The sequence below is a fragment of the Bos javanicus genome, chromosome 23 (assembly GCF_032452875.1).
Source record: "Bos javanicus breed banteng chromosome 23, ARS-OSU_banteng_1.0, whole genome shotgun sequence".
NCBI lineage: Eukaryota > Metazoa > Chordata > Mammalia > Artiodactyla > Bovidae > Bos > Bos javanicus.
Window position 1 is genome coordinate 11432585 of NC_083890.1, and position 17740 is coordinate 11450324.

General features: G+C 51.7%; 1 protein-coding gene across 4 annotated transcripts; it reads right to left on the reverse strand.

Annotated features, from left to right (window-relative positions):
* Positions 1-1012: 1012 nt before the first annotated feature.
* On the reverse strand, positions 1013-17515 carry CCDC167 (coiled-coil domain containing 167). 4 transcript variants are annotated; one of them, XM_061398062.1, is made up of 4 exons: positions 16439-16610; positions 2965-3059; positions 2721-2773; positions 1013-1362 (listed from the first exon to the last, which is right to left on the reverse strand). In XM_061398062.1, exons 1-4 carry the CDS (start codon positions 16478-16480, stop codon positions 1259-1261), a joined length of 294 nt encoding a protein of 97 aa, XP_061254046.1. In that variant the 5' UTR covers positions 16481-16610; the 3' UTR covers positions 1013-1258. The 4 variants fall into 4 exon arrangements, with proteins under 4 accessions (XP_061254046.1, XP_061254045.1, XP_061254047.1 ...); XM_061398061.1 differs by having other exon boundaries at positions 2965-3131; positions 16439-16550; XM_061398063.1 differs by having other exon boundaries at positions 16384-16443.
* Positions 17516-17740: the final 225 nt, after the last annotated feature.

A 17740-nucleotide genomic window follows, 5' to 3' on the forward strand; every position in this document is an offset into this window, starting at 1 on the left:
GGGAGAAGGGGCTGGTTTAATCAGCGCCGTGTCCGAGCTCAGGGCTCCCAGGGCTGCTGCTTGCTGCCCAAGAGGGGCCCAAGGAAGAGTCAGAAAATGCTGTGGCTCCTGTGAGAAGCAGGGGTTGGAGAATGAGAGACCCCGCAGCCCAGGAGGCCCCTCCCCCTCATGTGAATCACTCAGCTACTCCCAGTGGCACCGTGACAACCCGGGATCAGTCTGTGCGACTAAAATAACAGAGGCGTCAGACCAATTAGTGCCACTAGATGGGGAGGGAGCCATGGCTCTGCATCTGCACTGGAGGCCGCGGGTGCCTTTCCCTCTCTGCTGTAGGCGCATTCTCCGTCCTGTCACCCAGCAGGTCCTCCCCTAGAGCCTTCTGCCTACACACTGCTTGGGTGGGTCCTTCACGTTCCACGGCCTGAGCACCCAGGCAGTGCCTTTCCCGGCTTTTCTGACTTAACTGGTGTGATCTCGGCTCCCAAGCCCCTGCATCCTTCTGCTTGCCCTGCTTGGCCTCGCTCCAGCCTCCAGCGCCTATGCTGGAGAGGCTGTGAGCAGGGGCGGGGTGGTCTGCGTTTGCCCCTCCTGCAAACTCTGCCAGGTTTCCTGGCCACTCACCCTGAGCCTGTCTGGTCGTGACTGTGGCCCTGGCTGCCCACTGGCTCTGCCACACCTCACCAGGCCTGCTGCCTCTTGAAGATACTGGATTAACTCTGCCCTCCAGTGGGACCACCACACAAGCACGAGTCCCCAGGCTGCACTTTTTCTGCTGTGATCACAGGCAGGCGCCAGCTGAGGTGCCAGACCGTGTCTGGAGGGCACAGGGACAAGTGGTGCCAGGTCGGCCTCAGCCCAGCAGCCCAAGCTCTCGATGTGGCTCCCACTGAGGTTCTGCCTGAGCAGGTGCTTTGTCACCGCCTTATTCCCCACCTGGGTTGGGGGCTTACCTTCACAGCCCCTTTCCTCCCTTGAATCCTGAATGCCACCCTACTGCCATCGGGTCATGACATTTTCTCGGCACACAGGTTCTTTATTGCCTTTCCCCTGGGCTAAGCCAGCACGAAGTCCTTCTGGAGCCCCAAGCCCACAGCGGGAATGGGAGGTGAGAGGGGCCAGGCCAACATGAAGCCCTGCTCCAATGTCTGGGTCAGGGAGAAACAGCCTTGTACTTTGGTCCTCTTGAGGCTCGAAGGGCCTGCTTAGCTATGATCACGGAGCTGAGGGGAAGCCAGGGCTGACCGGAGAAATCGCAGCCTCACAGGGCCCAGTAGGCGTAGATGACGGTCAGCAGGAGGAAGATGGCCACAGACAGCAGCATGTTCTTGCGGTTCTCCTGCCGAAGCAACTTCAGCTCCTTCTCTGGGAGGAAAAAAGGTGGTGGACAGGTGTCCTCGATCAGCACAGATCCTCAAAACCTTGTGGCTGTAGCTGCTGGGCCCAAAAAAGCCCCAACCCCCAATGCTGCTCAACTGTTTCTCTCCAAATGCAGCCGAAGACAGCATGTGTGGGAGGCACCAAAAGGGCTACGCCGAGAGCCCAGCGGGGTGGTGGCGCGGCCTCCCCAGGAGGGTCCTCCGGCTCGTCCCTGGGTGGCCCCGTGGCGCCCCTCCCTCCGGGGCGTCTTATCTGGTCAAGCAGAGACTGAGGGCAGCTGGGCCCCCCTTGGGGAGCAGGCAAAAGGTAGGGCCACACAAGCAGTGCTCCAGTCTGCCCTCTGCTGGATGCCCAGCTAAGCAGGAACTAGTGATGGTGAGCGGAGGCCGTCTGTGCTCACGGGGTGGTCAGGCTGCCTCTGGAGGATGCCAGCCCAGCTGATCCACAGCCATGCTGTGTCCTTTCATGACACAGAGGTGGCTGGTACTCTGTGAGGGCTAAACTGAGTGATAAATGCTACAATTTTGTGTGAAAACTGCCAGCTTTGAGGGGGGAACTGAGGTCTCATCTCTCCCTCTGTGAGGGAGTGGGGATATGTGCAAACCAGCCTTGGGCAGGCCAGACAGGACCCGGGCAGGGGTATGTGACACGCACCGTGCTTACGGTGTTCGTTCAAATTCCTCAGGGAGGTTCCCTGCCGTATAAACTACTCTAGGGCTGATTCTGGGCCAGCTCTGGCCCCCCAGGGTGACTAGAACAGAGCCCGAGGAGCCTCTGCAGACCCTTTACCTCCCAGGCCACTGGGTAGGGCGGCAGCGGGGTGGTGGGGGGCAGCGGCCACCCTCCAGCTCTGGGCCCGGTGTGGGCTCCCCCTGGCTCGGCGCCCGGCACCCAGAAGATGGCAGCATCGCTTCACCCACAGCAGCCCTTCACGGCACCCACGTGGGAGGTTCATTGTCCATCCTGGACCCCAAAGACCCTACTACCATCGTTCCCATCGCAAGGTTTTCCTGGGAGGGAATGGAGGTCTGCAAGGAGAGGGCCAGAACAGGCCTCCCAAGTCAGGGGAGTGGGAGGGATCTCAGCCTGGCTCCAACCACCCCCTTGATCCCAAGGGGGAGAACAGATCCTCTGGCCTCTCCGTCCCCCTTGGAACAGAAGAGCAACCCTGCTCCTCTCCTAGGCTGCTGGGCCTTCAGTGGAGTCCTGTGGCCTCCTGAGGGCTGGCCCCCTCCCGAAGTGCACCCTTGACCCCCATCACTTTGTGGGCTCCCCAGGCTGTCTGCCTGTTCCTGATCCTGGGACTGGAGGGTGGGGCTGGCAATGGGAAGGAGCTTTCTTACCATAGTTGGAGGCTTTGTTCATCAGGCTGCTTTTCTCCTTCTCCAGAGACCTCCTGTGAGGGGGGAAGGTCAAAATAGCTCAAGCTTTTTTCCCACCCAAGGGGCAGCGGGTGCGCCAGGGCAGGGTGGACAAGAGGAAAAAGGGCCCAGGTCTCTGGAGGCAGGGGGAGGTGAGGGGTGGAATTTGAAGGTCAGGACCCAGGGACAGATACGAAGGGGTGGGGGCCGTGGGGAGGGGCATCACCTGGCCTCTGAGCTCAGCTCCGCCCCACAGAGCCTGGAGTTCACGACTTCCAGGTCTCTCCGACATTGTGACAGCTTCTTCTCCAGCCCATCGATCTGAAAGACACAGCACACCCAGCAGGTAGAGATGGGTGGCAGACTCTTCCAGTTTTCAAGACAGCTGGGATCCTGGGATGAGGAGGAAGGAGCCTCTAGGAGTCTTAGGACAGCATCCATACCCCGAATCCACGCTTTGCTGTCCTCTGTGTCCACATGGTACAGCCTGAGCCCGGCTAGAGACACCTGTGAATGTTGCTCAGGGTTTCTGAGCTGCCCTGACCCACCGGGCCAAACATGGGATGGGGCAGACAGGAGCAGCCCCTCAGTCAGCTGTGTCCCCAGCTGGGCCCCACAGCAGGAACAACCAGAGCCCTGAATGTGGCAAGTTCTGCTACACAGGCAGATCCTAGAATGAATGAGGTGATACGGGCAGCCTCTGCCTTTCCAAAGCACTCCATGCGTGATTAGACGTCTAGGGGCCAAAAAGCAGAGGCATTTCTTCACATTGGTACACTTCATTTTAAAATAACCCAAGTTGTAATAATACACATTTTCCCATGAGATTCAATAAAAATTACTAAAAGTACGGATTAAAAGTTTCTGACTTGGTTTTTGTGCAAAAGCATTGACCAGCATCAAGGTAGCTGTAATGTGTGGTAAAATACCTAAGCTCCTGAAAGGCTACATGCCAAAGGTGCCCGTTCTCCCATTTATTTTGATTATAGTTTCAGAGATGTGTTCTTGGGGAAATAATCTGAATTATGGGGACATGCCTTATGAAGTACTACACTGGATCGTCCAAGGTCCTGGTGTCACGCATTTGGCTTTCAAAGTTCACCTGTGTCCATCTGTGTCCAGGTGTCTTATCGGCCACCTCTTTGGGTCTGGGTCTGCTGCTTCTTGCCCTGCTGGTGGAGCCTAGACTGCAGTCGGTGGGAGTTCAGGGGGCCCTGTGTCCCTCACAGCAGCTGATGAACAGTGCCCTGGATCCAGCTCATGCTTGATTTTCCGTATGACCTCACTCACTGTTACCACAACCGGGGGAGGGATAGCAAATACCACTTCGATTTCACAAATGGGAGACTGGGTCCCCTAGATAGGAGGACTTTACTGAGAAGTCAAAGTAGAACGCCCCTCTCCTTAAAGGTCTCAGCCAGCTCTCTGCTCCAGTCCTTTCTGGAGTGGCCCCTGTACAGATGGAAATCAATGACCGTGCAGAACAATTCCAGCATCCCTAGTGTTCTGGGGACAGCGTCAGAGTTGCCCTTGAAGACTCTGGGCCTTCAGCCCCTCCTCCTGGCCCGTACCCACCCTGGTCCTTCTGGGTCAGCCTCTTTCCCTTGTCCCAGCGCTCAGCCCAAATGACACACCACCTACCCCCTTCCCTGCAGCCCCAGCTGCCACCAACTCCAGCTCTGGAAGCAAGGCTCTGTGGGAGGGAGCCACTGCAGAGCCTTGAGTTAATTGCTTGGTTAATTGTGACATTTCCTGCTGCTGCCGCTACTGCTAAGTCAATTCAGTCGTGTCCGACTCTGTGCGACCCCATAGACAGCAGCCCACCAGGCTCCCCTCCCTGGGATTCTCCAGGCAAGAACACTGGAGTGGGTTGCCATTTCCTTCTCCAGTGCATGAAAGTGAAGAGTGAAAGTGAAGTCGCACCGTGTGTCCGACTCTTAGCGACCCCATGGACTGCAGCCTACCAGGCTCCTCAGTCCACGGGATTTTCCAGGCAAGAGTACTGGAGTGGTTGCCATTGCCTTCTCCGTATTTCCTGCTAGTGGGTACCAAAGGGAGGGCTGTCCTGGGAACAGCCCTAGCCAGGAGATGGGCCTTTGCCTGGGGAGGCCAAAGGCCGTCTTGAACACGCGCTGTAGGGAAACCAGAGCCGGGGAGCCAGGCTCGGGGAACGGAAACAGCCTGATGTGAAGGTTAGTGGGGATGGAGCCAAGAGGAACAGGTGACAGGCCGCCGTGAGGCCCGCCCTTCACAGCAGCACCCTTGACACACACAGCCGCCCCTCAGGCCCTAAGACTTGTGGTTTCCATTTCCTGGTGCAGAAACCAAAATCAAGGCACCAAATGCTATGCTGGGTCCCACACAAAGCTTAATTCTTGCTGTGCTCTCTCCTCCATGAGGCCTTTTCTGCGGCCCTTGGCTGGAGAGGTACTGCCTCCTTCCCTGGGCAGATGAGCCAATCCTTCTCTCATGAAGCCAAGCGCATATTATGTCATCCAGCTGTGGGTGTCCAAACCTCATCTTGCCAAACTGTGGGAGCCCCTTGGGTAGATGATATAAATCTGCAGCCCAGGGTCACACCTAGCCTAGATCAACCCACTCCACTTATGTGTGTGACGCCTGGCCTCTAAGGAAGGCTGACTGTATACCTCCTACCCTAGAAGGCGTGGTGGCCATCTGTCTCCTCTGTGGCCACTACAAAGCCTGCCCTGCTGCAGTCCCTGTGTTTGTAGCCATGGAGGAATGAGCGGGGCTAGGTCTCATTTAGCACCTGGAGTCTGAAACCCTCCCCTGATGCCCACAGAAGCGGAAAGAAGCTAGAGAAGCAGTGCTACATGCACGTGGATTATATACTTTGTGGACCACCCCATGCAAGTATTAGCGCTAGGTTAGATTTCTCCCTGCCACCCTTTGGCCAGGCCCTGGTGTGCATGTCATTTTGTGGAGGAATTTCGGGGCTTTCCATCCCTAAATACCTCTACAAGGCTACCGGGGGCCAGGAACTCATCATGCTAAGCAAAATCTTTAAATTGAGGTTGGCAAACCACAAGTGGGCACACCAGTCTGCTGTGACGCTCTAGGCAGGGCCTGTGGAGCTGGCGGCTGGAGGCCTTTATCTCAACGAGCCCAATTTATCTGCAGTTCCATGAATACCCCACTTTCACTTACCACTTTTTAATGAGCATAAACAGACTAACACAAATCAAGGTTTTAGGGACTCAAGTTCTAACCTCCCTCCATGAATATTTATGGCCTGCTGCAGCTCTCTCTGATTCCCTTCTAAACATCAAATTCTCCTTTAAACCCAGCTGCCTGCTGTGGGCAGAGCGAGGGCAGTCTGGGGCTGGCGGGAGGCTCTTCAGCAGGCCCCAGACCCATCCTCAGAAGGTGCCCCCCGCAGTCCAACACCCTGCAGCACTTGCTGAAGCAGAAGCCGGTTCTCAAGCAGCCATAATAATGGGTGCAAAAGTTCTAGTGACCTGGGGACTTCACTGCTGGTTCAGTGATTAAGAATCTGCCTGCCAATGCAGGGACATGCGTTCGATCCCTGGTCTGGGAAGATTCCACGTGACATGGGGCAACTGAGCCACTGCAATAAGAAGCCAGCACATCGAAACAAAAAGTAGCCCTTGCTCACTGCAACGAAGACCCAGGAAGTAGAGCCAAAAGTAAGTACATTTTCTGGTGGCTCCTGGCTGCCAATCAGGCGTGGAGGGAGGGTCAAGATGCGTCTTTTACGTTGTGACCGGGGTCAGGGAGTCATGGCCACAGAGCAGAGCCAGCCCAGCAAGATGGAACCTGAAATACGGGCGGGCACCCAGGAAACAGACCTAAAATAAGCCTCTAGTTGGCTTTTCAGACAACAGTGACAAGCACGTAAGTAACACGCTTCGCAGATTCCCCCAAACAAATCTATAGTCTTTGATCAGCCTCCTCTCTGCCACCAGGCTGAAGGCAACAGAGGACAGGACAGCCAGGACCAGGACAGAAAACACGGGTTAGGACCAGAATAAGGAGACAAATGTCAAGAAGATTCTGGAAGCATAAGGGTCAGAGCTGGGCAAGCAGTTGGAAGACCAAGTGCGCAGAAGCCTGAAGCTATAGTTCCTGAGAAGTGTGGTAACAGGGAGTATGGGCTGTACTCTGGCGACTCGCCAGTCACCTGCTACGTCTAGGTGACTTCCTTAATTCTGTGCCTCAGTTTACTCGAGTATAAAACAAAGGTAATAATGCTTCCTATTTCCAAGAGTTGTGAAGATGATACAAAGCAATACATGTAAGGTATTAATATTAGAACAGTGCCTCACACAGTGAAGGTTTAACAAGTGTTTGCTATCATTATTAGAGAATGGTTTTCAACTAGATCTTTAGGGAATAAAAAGAAAATTGAGTTAATTTGTGGCAAGAGTAAGAGGAGCAAGATACAGGGGTGTGAAATGGAGCGAACTCCCCGTTGGTCACTGGCTGGCAGCAGCTGGAGGGGGGCCCCTTGGCTCAGGTACGGCCGTCCCGTCCATGGAGGGTCAGCAGGGCCTGCAGGGCGGCCATCAGAACAGTCATGCCTCCAGACCGGCCTCCCCAGCCGGCTTGGGATGCGGCACACTGGGGATTTTATGACCCGGCCCTGGATGAACCTGGGGTGGTCTGGAGCCGGTGCCATGTTGTAAAGTTTGGGCCTGGTGGAAGCAGAGGTCAAGAGGCCAAGAGCAGCGGCTAGGGGCAGAACAGACTCAAGCGTGGTCTGAGCCCCAGCGGGCATCTGAGAAGATGCAGAACAGCAGGTGGGGGCTGGGGGCTGGCAGCTGGCGCCCAGGTTCCCTGAAGCTGCGGCTCTCTGGGGCCAGGTGCTCAGCTAAACTGGGAGCAGGAACGCAAAGCCCAGGACTTCAGGTAGAAAGAGGCTCCATCAGAGATCCGACCAACTCCGACGGGAAGGGAAGATAACACTCCGGAGGCCAGGGAGGCTCCCGGGACTCCTGCCCAACAGGCTAGAGAGCAGGCATTCGGCAGGAGGAGCGTGGCTGCCCCACTGGTTCAGTTCTGGGACTTCCCTGGAGCAGTCTGCTGGCTGTGACTCTCACAGGTACAGGAACAGCTACGGTGGGCACTGAGGCAGGCCCTCACTCAGGCTGTGTGGGAGCAGAGAGTGGATGCCCCTGGCGGACAGTAACACGGACGAGAAGTGTCCATGCATTACGTTTAAACTCAGAAGACCAAGTGTGTTTTAATACAGGGGCATGAAGAGTGTGTCTCAGGCCGTAGGCAGAGCATGGCCGCACAGGGGCCCGAGCAATCAGTGAGGCCGTGGTGTGAGCCCCGCACCACTGCTTGCCTTCTGGCACGCCACACAAGCACCCGCTAGGTGTTGTGTACACTTGTGTGCAAGCAGCTCAGGGGGCCGGGAAACAGGTGGTGAACAGGCAGCCTGTCCTGACAGTAAAGTGTGCTCTTGACCCCAAGACCAGCAGTGGCTAAAACGTACCCATGGAGACTGCCAGTCTGAGCCGTGTGGGGAGGAAGGAGGAGGAGACAGGCAGGGAGCATCTCTCAAGGAGTGGGGAACTGAGGGCCCCGGGGGAGGTCCTGGAGACGGGAGCCAGAAAGTCTATACTGTGTTGGCCAAACAGTTTGCTCAGGTTTTTCTGTACCATCTTTTGAAAAGATCTGGACGAACTTTCTGGCCAACTCAATACTTTAACCAGAAAGGCCCACGAGGGATTCCTCCAATCAGAACGGGAACTGCTGCCCTTCTTACCCAAGCTGGGGCTAGGGGACTGGAGGCTGGGCAGTGGCTCAGAGAGTGGGCAGAGGAGCAGGCTCAGTGGGGAAAAGTTTAAGACCAAGGATTCTCCCCAGAGGCGGGGGTGTTTCCTGCAGCAGATCTTGGAGTTCTGAAGGCAGACGCTAAGGTCAGAACAGGCCCCGGCCCCAGCCGAGTGAGGCCACTGCTCCTGCTGGCTGGCATCGGGGCCAGGGCCCCTCCGTCAGAAGCAGCTCTGGGCTCCCTGCAGGCAGTTCAGTATTAAGCAAAACCGCCTCTGCCGCCTGACTTGGGGAATAACACCCTATCCTCACAGCTTTAGGGAAGTCTCCCTGGGGTCCTATATGCCATAAAACTACTGTGTTAAGAGAAACTGTAAAATTCTCCCAGAATCCCCAGGGGGCATCTTTTCAGGAGTGTGGAGCCTCCTGATACTGAAGTGGCCCCTTTGGGGGCAGGGAAGGATAAGCACTCAGGATCCTGGTCAGGCCAAGCCCACGGGCGGCCATTTCCAGGTCTGCTAACAAGCACAAGCTGCAGGCTGTGGCTCTCCCACTGAAGATTCTCCTACTGAAGGTGCTGAATGGTGCTCCCAGAAACATGCCGACAGCCCGGGAGGTGGCCCCCGCCCACTTCCTAAGGAGCCGCTGTCTAGGGCCAGACTTTCTTCTGGAAAAGGGCAGAGGCACACTTGGGGCTTGGCGCTGCCAGGCAAGCCACTGTGCTTTCCGGTTTTAGGAAGTCATTTCCAGTCTTGCTGGCCTTGCTCTTGGGAGCTTCTGGGCTATGAGTGACAGGGGCTGAGAATGAGTTAAGGGGTCAAGCAGTGGTCACGGGACATATCCTACCCCGGCCTGGCCAGATCCTTCCTGTACCAAGATCCAGTAACGAGCACGGTGTCGAGGGACCTGAGCCCAAGCCAAATCATGGACTTACATGTGTCTGGATGGCAGCGCGCCAGTCAGAGCAGGCTCTGGAAGCCCAAGGTCCACAGTAATACCGGCAGCAGCCAGCACTTTGGGGGCAGGCACTGCTCTAAACGCCTCACATGGCTCCCTCACAGGACGCTCACAATAACCCTGGGCGGTGAGGAGAAGTGTCAGTACCCACATCCTGCAGATGAGGAAACCTGGGCCACGGGGATGAAGTAACCTGTCCAGGGTCACACAGCCGGTACCCGAGGGGGTGGTGGTGGGAGTCAGTGCTGTGAGCCACCAGCCCAGGGGGACACGCAGAGCCACCAGCCTGGAGCCACTTTCAGCTCTTAGGCGAAACCTCCACTTACACCCTGGGCCAGTCTGTGGGCAGCTTCCCACATGCTCCCCAATGTCTGCATCAACTCTGCAAGAAAGGGACCTTCCCCTTTTTACAGAGGAGCAAACTCCTGTGTGTTTATGCAAACCCATCTAGGTCACAGCACTGGGAAGTGGCAGAATTGGGGTCTGAATCGGTGTTTTTCTGCTTCAGAGCTCATGCTCTTTCCACCACTTCAAGCTCTTTCACCAAAATCCCTCATGAAAACATTCATGACAAAGAAGGGTTCTGTGGAACAAAATCATTACACATCCCAGTTGAAGCCCATCTAAGCTTGTTGATCTGGCTTTAACAGATTCTCTGTTCTGAATAATCTTGTACAAGGGCTTTGCTTGGTTTCTGTCCACATAACAGATACTCGCTGTGAGGGAAGAACCTGACTGAAATCTGTTTGCCTGGAGACAGTGAGATGGGAGCCCAGCATGTCCTCACACTGAAGGCAATTATTACCTTCCAACTCTGAGCTTCAGACATCCGAGGCACCCTCCCCCAAACGACCTATGCTGCCAAAGCACCCTGACAAAGCGCACAGAACAAATACGTGTCTGAGAAGGAAAAAGGTGGGCTAGTTGGGCCTGAAAACCTCTTCTTTCCCCATAGCCTTTCTTCTTACTTGTTAACAATCCACAGCCTGAAGAGTGGGGTCAACTGTTTCATCTCCAGCCCCAGCAGTCCAGGAACTGGATTTCTGGAAACCCACTCATTCTCACACGTCAGGGAAGCCCCAGGACGTTTATTATGATGGGGAGAGAAGCCAGCCCGCCAGCACAGATGGTCTCCGGCTTCCCATCTGGGGCCTGGAAGCCACACAGCCAACTCACGTGGGGGTCACGGGCCCTGATTTTCCAGGGGACCAGCCTCAAACCCCAGAGGACGGATTACCCTGATAGCCCCTAAGGGATGTTTTCTGTGGAGGAGGCTCTTTTGTTTTCTGAGGGTAGAAAACAGAAACCTCCATCACGGCTCCCAAATCATCAGAAGTTTCTCTGCTAGGCTGGGCAGACGACAGCAAACCCATCCAGTTTGTAATCAATGAACAAGTTTCAGGAAAAGCAGAGAGCTAAGGGGCTGGTCATTTCTCTGGAGAGTCACTCCCTGCCCCAGGTCAGGAACTTGGGGGCCCGGCTGAAGCCCTCACGAGCTCTGAAGCCTTCTGAGACCCCCTGGCCTTTGAGCAGCTCACAAGCAGAGCCATGTCAGTCTGCGCCTGGAGCCTTCAGTCGTCCCTGGGCCAGAACACCTGAGCTTTGTTTTCTCTTCTTGCCTCCAGTATATAGTTTTTGATAAATTAGCAAAAGCCTCTTCATCGCTGAAAGGCTCAGAGCCCTTTTTAAGAATTGGCATCTACCCCGCGCCTTATGAATTCATTAATTAAGATGCTGGCAAACAGCCACTTCCACACACGCTGACATCCAGCCGCGTTAGGTAATGAGGTTTTAGTCTCCTGACCCCCGTCAAGTGGAGTGGAGCCAGACACAGGCTGCCCAAGAGAAATCACCTGCCCAATGGCAACCTGTCGCTTGTGCCTGGCAGCAGGTGAGGCTTATTTAATGGTCAGTCGCCCTTGAACTGTGTCCACAGGCCTCAAGCCTTTCTCCAAGCCCCTGGCTGGGCGGCAGCCAGCAAGGCAGTGTCCAGATGCCTGCTCCACTGTGGGCTCCTGACCTCTGATCGATGAACCAGTCAACTGGGCCCAGAAGTCAAGAGGTGAGGGTTCAATGCCTCCTCTAGCCTCTCAAGGCCGATTCAGTAAATATTTATTGATGGCCCACTAGGCTGCTTCTAACCTTTGTCTTAGAAAGCTGGTAGGTTCGCACCAGCCTTGTACACAGCCTGTTTTGGAACCGAGACGGTCTTCAGCCACACTCAGTGCTGCTGCCTCTCACTGCCCTCAGGGAGTTCACAGCGGGGGCTGACATCACACAAACACAAGTGTCCAGGCTCCTCTCCTCCTAGTGCTCATCCTGCCTTGGTCAATTTTTCCTCTCATCCTACCACCTGTCTTTCACCTGTCTTTCACCATCACTGATCCTGGCCTCTTTCTCTGATAAGAATTCCAGTGAATTTTAAATGGCTACCACTCACTTTTATTCCCTCTAGTAGATACTGTTAGTTGGTCAACACAACATTGATTCCCAGCCCCTCCTCCTTTGTGTGCCACCATAGAAGTTAGAAAAGCTCAAAGATACTTTTCCAGCCTCAATGCAGCCAGAAGTCGTCATGTTCCAGTTCTAAGCAAAGAGATGATCCAGAAGTCAGCTGGGAGACTCCCAAGAGAGCTTATGCTTCACTGACAAAAAGGACAAAGAGTGTTATAGTTCCTTTTTCTTTGCCTCCCTGACTTAAAGTTGAATATGATGACTGGGGCTGTGGCAGCTATCTTGTGAACAGAGGAAACAGCTAAGAAAACGCAGAAACACCAGCCCTGACATAGCTAACCTTTTGAACTAAAGTCAGTAGCTACCTCCCTCCAAATTTCTTGTGATGGGGGGAAAAAAGTGTATTCTTGTTTTTTTAGGTCACTGAGGTCAGTTTTCTGTAACTTGTAGCTTAAAAGTTTTCCAAACTGATAGATTTTTTGTACTGGGCACCAGATCCAACTCTCTAAATGTCAGCCAAGACACTGCACATCTGTTAAGACTATTGAAACATTTAAAGACACCAAGGTGAATGGTCCAGTTGTGGCGGGAAAGTACAATGACCAAATAACAGGTCATTACTATCAGAAATTAAAAAACTAACAGGTTTTATGTGAGCCAAAATCCTATCCATTGAGACTGAAACGCAAGCTTTCCCTCAGGCAGAATCCTTCTATCAGTTTAGAAGGAAATAAAATCTTTCCCTCCTCCCACACAATTTGAAAATCAGTACCAGAGGTGGCGATTTCTCATCTGAATTATAATTCTCTCTTGTTATTCAGAATAAAACTTGGTAGCCAGTTTTTCCCCAAATCTGAGATCTCACAAGGTGGCACATGAGTTGGATAAAAAGGCTTTGAAAGGAGCCACAAGTGGGGGAGGGTGAGAGATGCCTTAATGTCCTGGGAGGTGACTGTCCAGTCCAGCTGGCCCGAGCCAGCCCTCAGGGGGAGCGCTGCCTGCTCAGTAACTGCTTCATTACAGCAAGTGGAGACTGTCTGCAGGTGCTGAAATCACTCACTTGTGGGGGTTTTACCGTACTCGTCAGATTAACAAACATTTTTTATTAAATCACCACTTCATTGGCTCGGAGCACATGACTTTTAATAACAGGACAATATCTGCTGCTCCTGAACACCAGAGCACATTCAATACTCAGATCTGCAGGGGGCAAAGGAGGAGCAAGGTGAGGAGACAGCCAGATGCCAAGTTTTTTCTCACGCGCACAGTTGCAGAGCTCAAACCTTAGAATATCCAAACAAAAGTAACCTAATCATCAAGATGACCAGTGTAAATACTTATATTGACATTGACAGGTTAATAAAAAAACAGGCAAAACTGATTGGTATAAGGCACTAGGAAAGCAGGCACATCACCACATTCAAAACACTTTTAAAACTCACATCAGGGACTTCCCTGGTGGTCCAGTGGCTAAGAATTTATGCTCCCAATATAGGGAGCCCAGGTTCCATCTTGGTCAGGGAACTAGATCCCACATGCTGGAATTAAAAAAAAAAAAAAACCCACTTGTCAAAAGAAAGACCCAAAGTAAGATCCCAGCTGTCACAAGTAAGCAGCCAAAACAAAGAAAGTAAATAAAAATATGAAAAAAGGAAAGGTATTATCACAAATAAATAAAACCCATATCAGACAAACAAAAGATATCTATGAACATCTATGATCTATATGTGGACCATAGTCACTGAGTCTGCAAGCCCTGGTGATGTTCAATCCTTCATGTTACCAATGAGGAAACTATAAAGTCCAAACTTACTTACAATGGAAGGATGGCTACCAATGAGAAAGCCTTGTTTATTGACTATCCATTGTGTGTCACACATGCTCCTTTACAAACACTCTCTCATTTAATCCTCAAAACTACCCTGTGAGGTAAGATGCAGTCTGCTGAGGAGACAGGCTGTCCAGTAAAATACACTTACTTCTTCTTCCACAGAAATGGAGCCCTAGTTGGGCACATGGTCTCCTAGGTGATGAATGTATTTACGAGCCACCCCTTACAGGCCTTGCATCTTAGCTGCAATCTTTGCCAATGGGGAGAGGGCACTTTGGGCCCAGTACTCTTAAGACACTGAGTGTACTTCCTCCACTCTATCTTTCCTGTCAGTGAACACTTCAGTGTGGTGCAACCTAGCTTCATTCATGAGGTGACAACAAGGCTCTGGGGGACAGCAGAACCACAAGACCAAAGGAATATGGCAGAACCACTACTGTCCTGGTACCCTAGACCGGGAGTTGGCAAACAATGGCCTGTGGGTCAAATACGGTCCACGACCTGTTTCTGTAAATAAAAGTTTTATTGGATGTATGACTTGCTTTTGTAAATAAAGTTTTATTGTAACACTCATTAGTTTACATACTGCCTATGGCTGCTTTTTGTGCTAAGTATAGTTTTTGGTTATTTTTTAGTATAGCTGAGTCTCATTATTTTGGTAGTTATGTTCTATAAAGTTGCCAACAAAAAATTAGCAAATACTGAACCAAGTTAGGTTCCAGAGAGCCTCCGGTCACAACACTTTTATCAGCTGATCAATACAAAACCCTGTGTGCTTGTGTCTAAAGAGACCTTATTTAATATATACTGTTGTTTAATTAACATTGAACGCACATCCAACAGCACATTATATAATGATGCCTGAGAAAGCTACTCTCACACACACATTTTCTCCATAAGGCATGGCTCAGCCTTTTTGCACTTTGGAAAACTGAACAGCACTTCAGGCCTACACTTGAGGGCCATTTTAAACTGCAAAATCACCAACCAAAAGCACAACAATGCAGGAAACTTGGCACTAAATAGACCAGAAAAAGGACACTAGTGCATAGCTCACAGAAGAGTTGAAAAATAAAGACACACTATTGCCTTGTTTGACTGTAACTGGACACGTGTGCCTCAGGTGAATCAAATCTCAATGCTTTCAGTCAGTTTGGTAATTACTACTGAACCGTTTCAAGTATTGATTTGGGGGTTACAAGCACATTTTAGCAAGTAGACAAATGCACAATACATAATCTGTGAACAACGAGGGTTAACTGTAGTTGCAATAGAGACTATATGGCCCATAAAGCCGAAAACATTTACTATCTGATCCTTTATAAACAAACAAAACCCCGAATTTGGGGATTTCTGTTACAGCAGCTTATCATGTCCTAATATAGGCTATAAAGTCTAGGCTTTTCCCATTTCAGAGTGCCATCTCATTTTAGCATCTATATTTGATTTTATTGTGTGTTAGTTACTCAGTTGTGTCTGACCCCATGGACTGTATCCCGCCAGGCTCCTCTGTCCGTGGAATTATCTAGGCAAGTATACTGGAGTGAGTCATCATTTCCTTCTCCAGCGGATCTTCCCGACTCAGGGATTGAACTGTCTTCCCAAAGTTTGTTCGTGTTTTTCCACATCTTACAGAAACACTCGAATGAAATTTTTGGTCATCCCAATGCAAGAAGATTCCATCAACCTTGTTCCCTACCGAGTAGGCCAATATTTCTCAAGTGGTGGTACTAAAACCTCCTGCATTAAGCATGGGTGGAGCTTGTTAAAAATACAGATACTTTGTTAAGAATACACACCCAAGTTCTACTGAATTACCTGGGATGGGGGAGAATTCAACTCCCCATTTTTAACAAGGCAGATGATCCTCAATGCATTCTTAAGACTGAGAACCACTGAACTGGGACTAAGTTCAAGAAGACAAGTGCCCAGTATATTTCCTGCAACTGCTGAAAGGCTGATCTAAGGGAACCATAAACCGGGAGAAACAAGATGCAGCAGAAGGCAAACCACCTGTGCTTGAATTTGGGCACCTCAACCATTTCCACTCGGGCTCTACTTGAAACTTGTTTCCCCATCTGTAAAAATCTCACAGGCTTGTAGTGAGGATTAACCAGGAATGCAAATAAAGTAACAAATAGCACTTGCTCAATAGGCATCAATTTTCTTTCCCTTCCTTATGCAGTTTTTTTAAGCTCTTTGAGAACACCATTCCCGAATCCTCTACAGATTCTCACAAAGTACTTTTCAAGCTCCATGCTTCAGTACCCCAGAAGAAAAATTCCCCATCTCAGGCCACCAGTGATATACTAAACAGTATGGGGTCCCTGACCTTCGGGGGTCCCCTCATCTACAGATTTCTACCCCTTGGGGATCCCCCTTACTTCCGAGTACCCGCCCCCTTTGGGTTCCCCCTTTCACTTAAACGTTTCCTCTCAGGGCCTCCAAATTTACCCGCGAGTCTCTTCCCCTCTGGAAGTCCGCTCACCTTCTGTTCCCACCTCTCGTGACCCCTCGGGCCCTGCAACCTTCGATTCTCCCAGCGGGCCGTCTCTCACCCTCGCGTCCCTCTCCCAAACCCACGTCGCCCTCATCTCCTCCTCTTACTCCTTCCTCCAACCAGTAGCCCGGCCGACCCACCATCCGCCGCGGGGAGAAGTTCACGACATGCTGCAGCCCCCGTTTCTCCCCTCACCTCTAAAGCAACGCCCAGATTCTCCCGCTTCTTTTTAGTCATGTTACTCGACGGGTTCCCGGAGACATTATTGGACGCGCCCACTGGTGGCGCCACGCATGTGCAAAGTCTCGTGCTTCTCCCTCATTGGCCGCCGAGGTGGCGGGAGGCGGGACTAACGGCGGTCGCCATCTAACTGAGGGGCGTGGCCAGCTTGGTGCGGCCATGTTTGTGAGGGGCAACCTTTCTTTGTGGCCTTAGCGTCGAAGGCGGTGGGGAGAGAGTACCTGGATTGGTCCGGAAGGAACAATGCCCCGCCCAGGGGTGGAGCTATGCCTTTCCTTACTTACCCAAAGCCACTTTACAGCACAGGAGACGCTATTTTTTCACCACATCGTCATCTGTGTCCTTCAAGCTTTTAGGGACCACTTTGCGCTGTTTGAGGAAGTCAGTTCCCATCCCTTCAATTCTGTCATTTCTTCACTATGGACCTTCAAGACCATACTGAAGCACTGCCTCACCTCGAAGCCCCATCTTGAGCCCCTTGGCCCTTTGGGAACTGACAATGATCTGTTGTTATTCATCCTTTTCGTCTTGTTCTTATTTTTCTTGTTTTATTGTAACAGCCTACAAACGTCACAGAAGACTTTTAAGTGAAAAGCAGCTTCCTTTATCCTACCACTCAGTGCAGTTCCTGCCTTTGTTTCCGTGTATTCTGGTCCGGGCTTGGTCTCAGACATTATATTTTACGCTGTTGTAGTCCTATCATACCTCCCCCTGGTGGGTCAAACGGTAAAGAATTTGCCTGCAGTGCAGGAGACCCGGGTTCAATCCCTGGGCCTGGAAGGTCCCCTGGAGAAGGAATTGGCAACCTACTCCAGCACCCTTGCCTGGAGACTTTCATGGACGGAGGAGCCTGGCAGGCTACAGTTCTTGGGATTACAAAGAGTTGGACTCGAGCGACTGACTTTCACTTTTCACTTTCAGTCCTGTCCATAGAGTATGCTGTAGACCCATGTCCTTTGAAATGCTTTGACTGGGATCCAATTTTGTCTGGTAACCCAGTTACCCATATAACCAAAACTAATGTTCCCTAATAAACACCTTTACCACCTATGATGCACTCAAATGTCTTCTAATCCAGTCTGTTCAACTGAAAAAAGCTAGTGGCAGGAGACCTATTAAGTTTATTTCATGACTCATTAATGGATATTTGAAATAGACATTTTCCCATGTGCTTTTTTTAAAGCTTAAAAAAAATTTTTTTTAAATTTATATTCATTTTTGGCTAGACTGGGTCTTTGTTGCTGAGCACAGGATTTC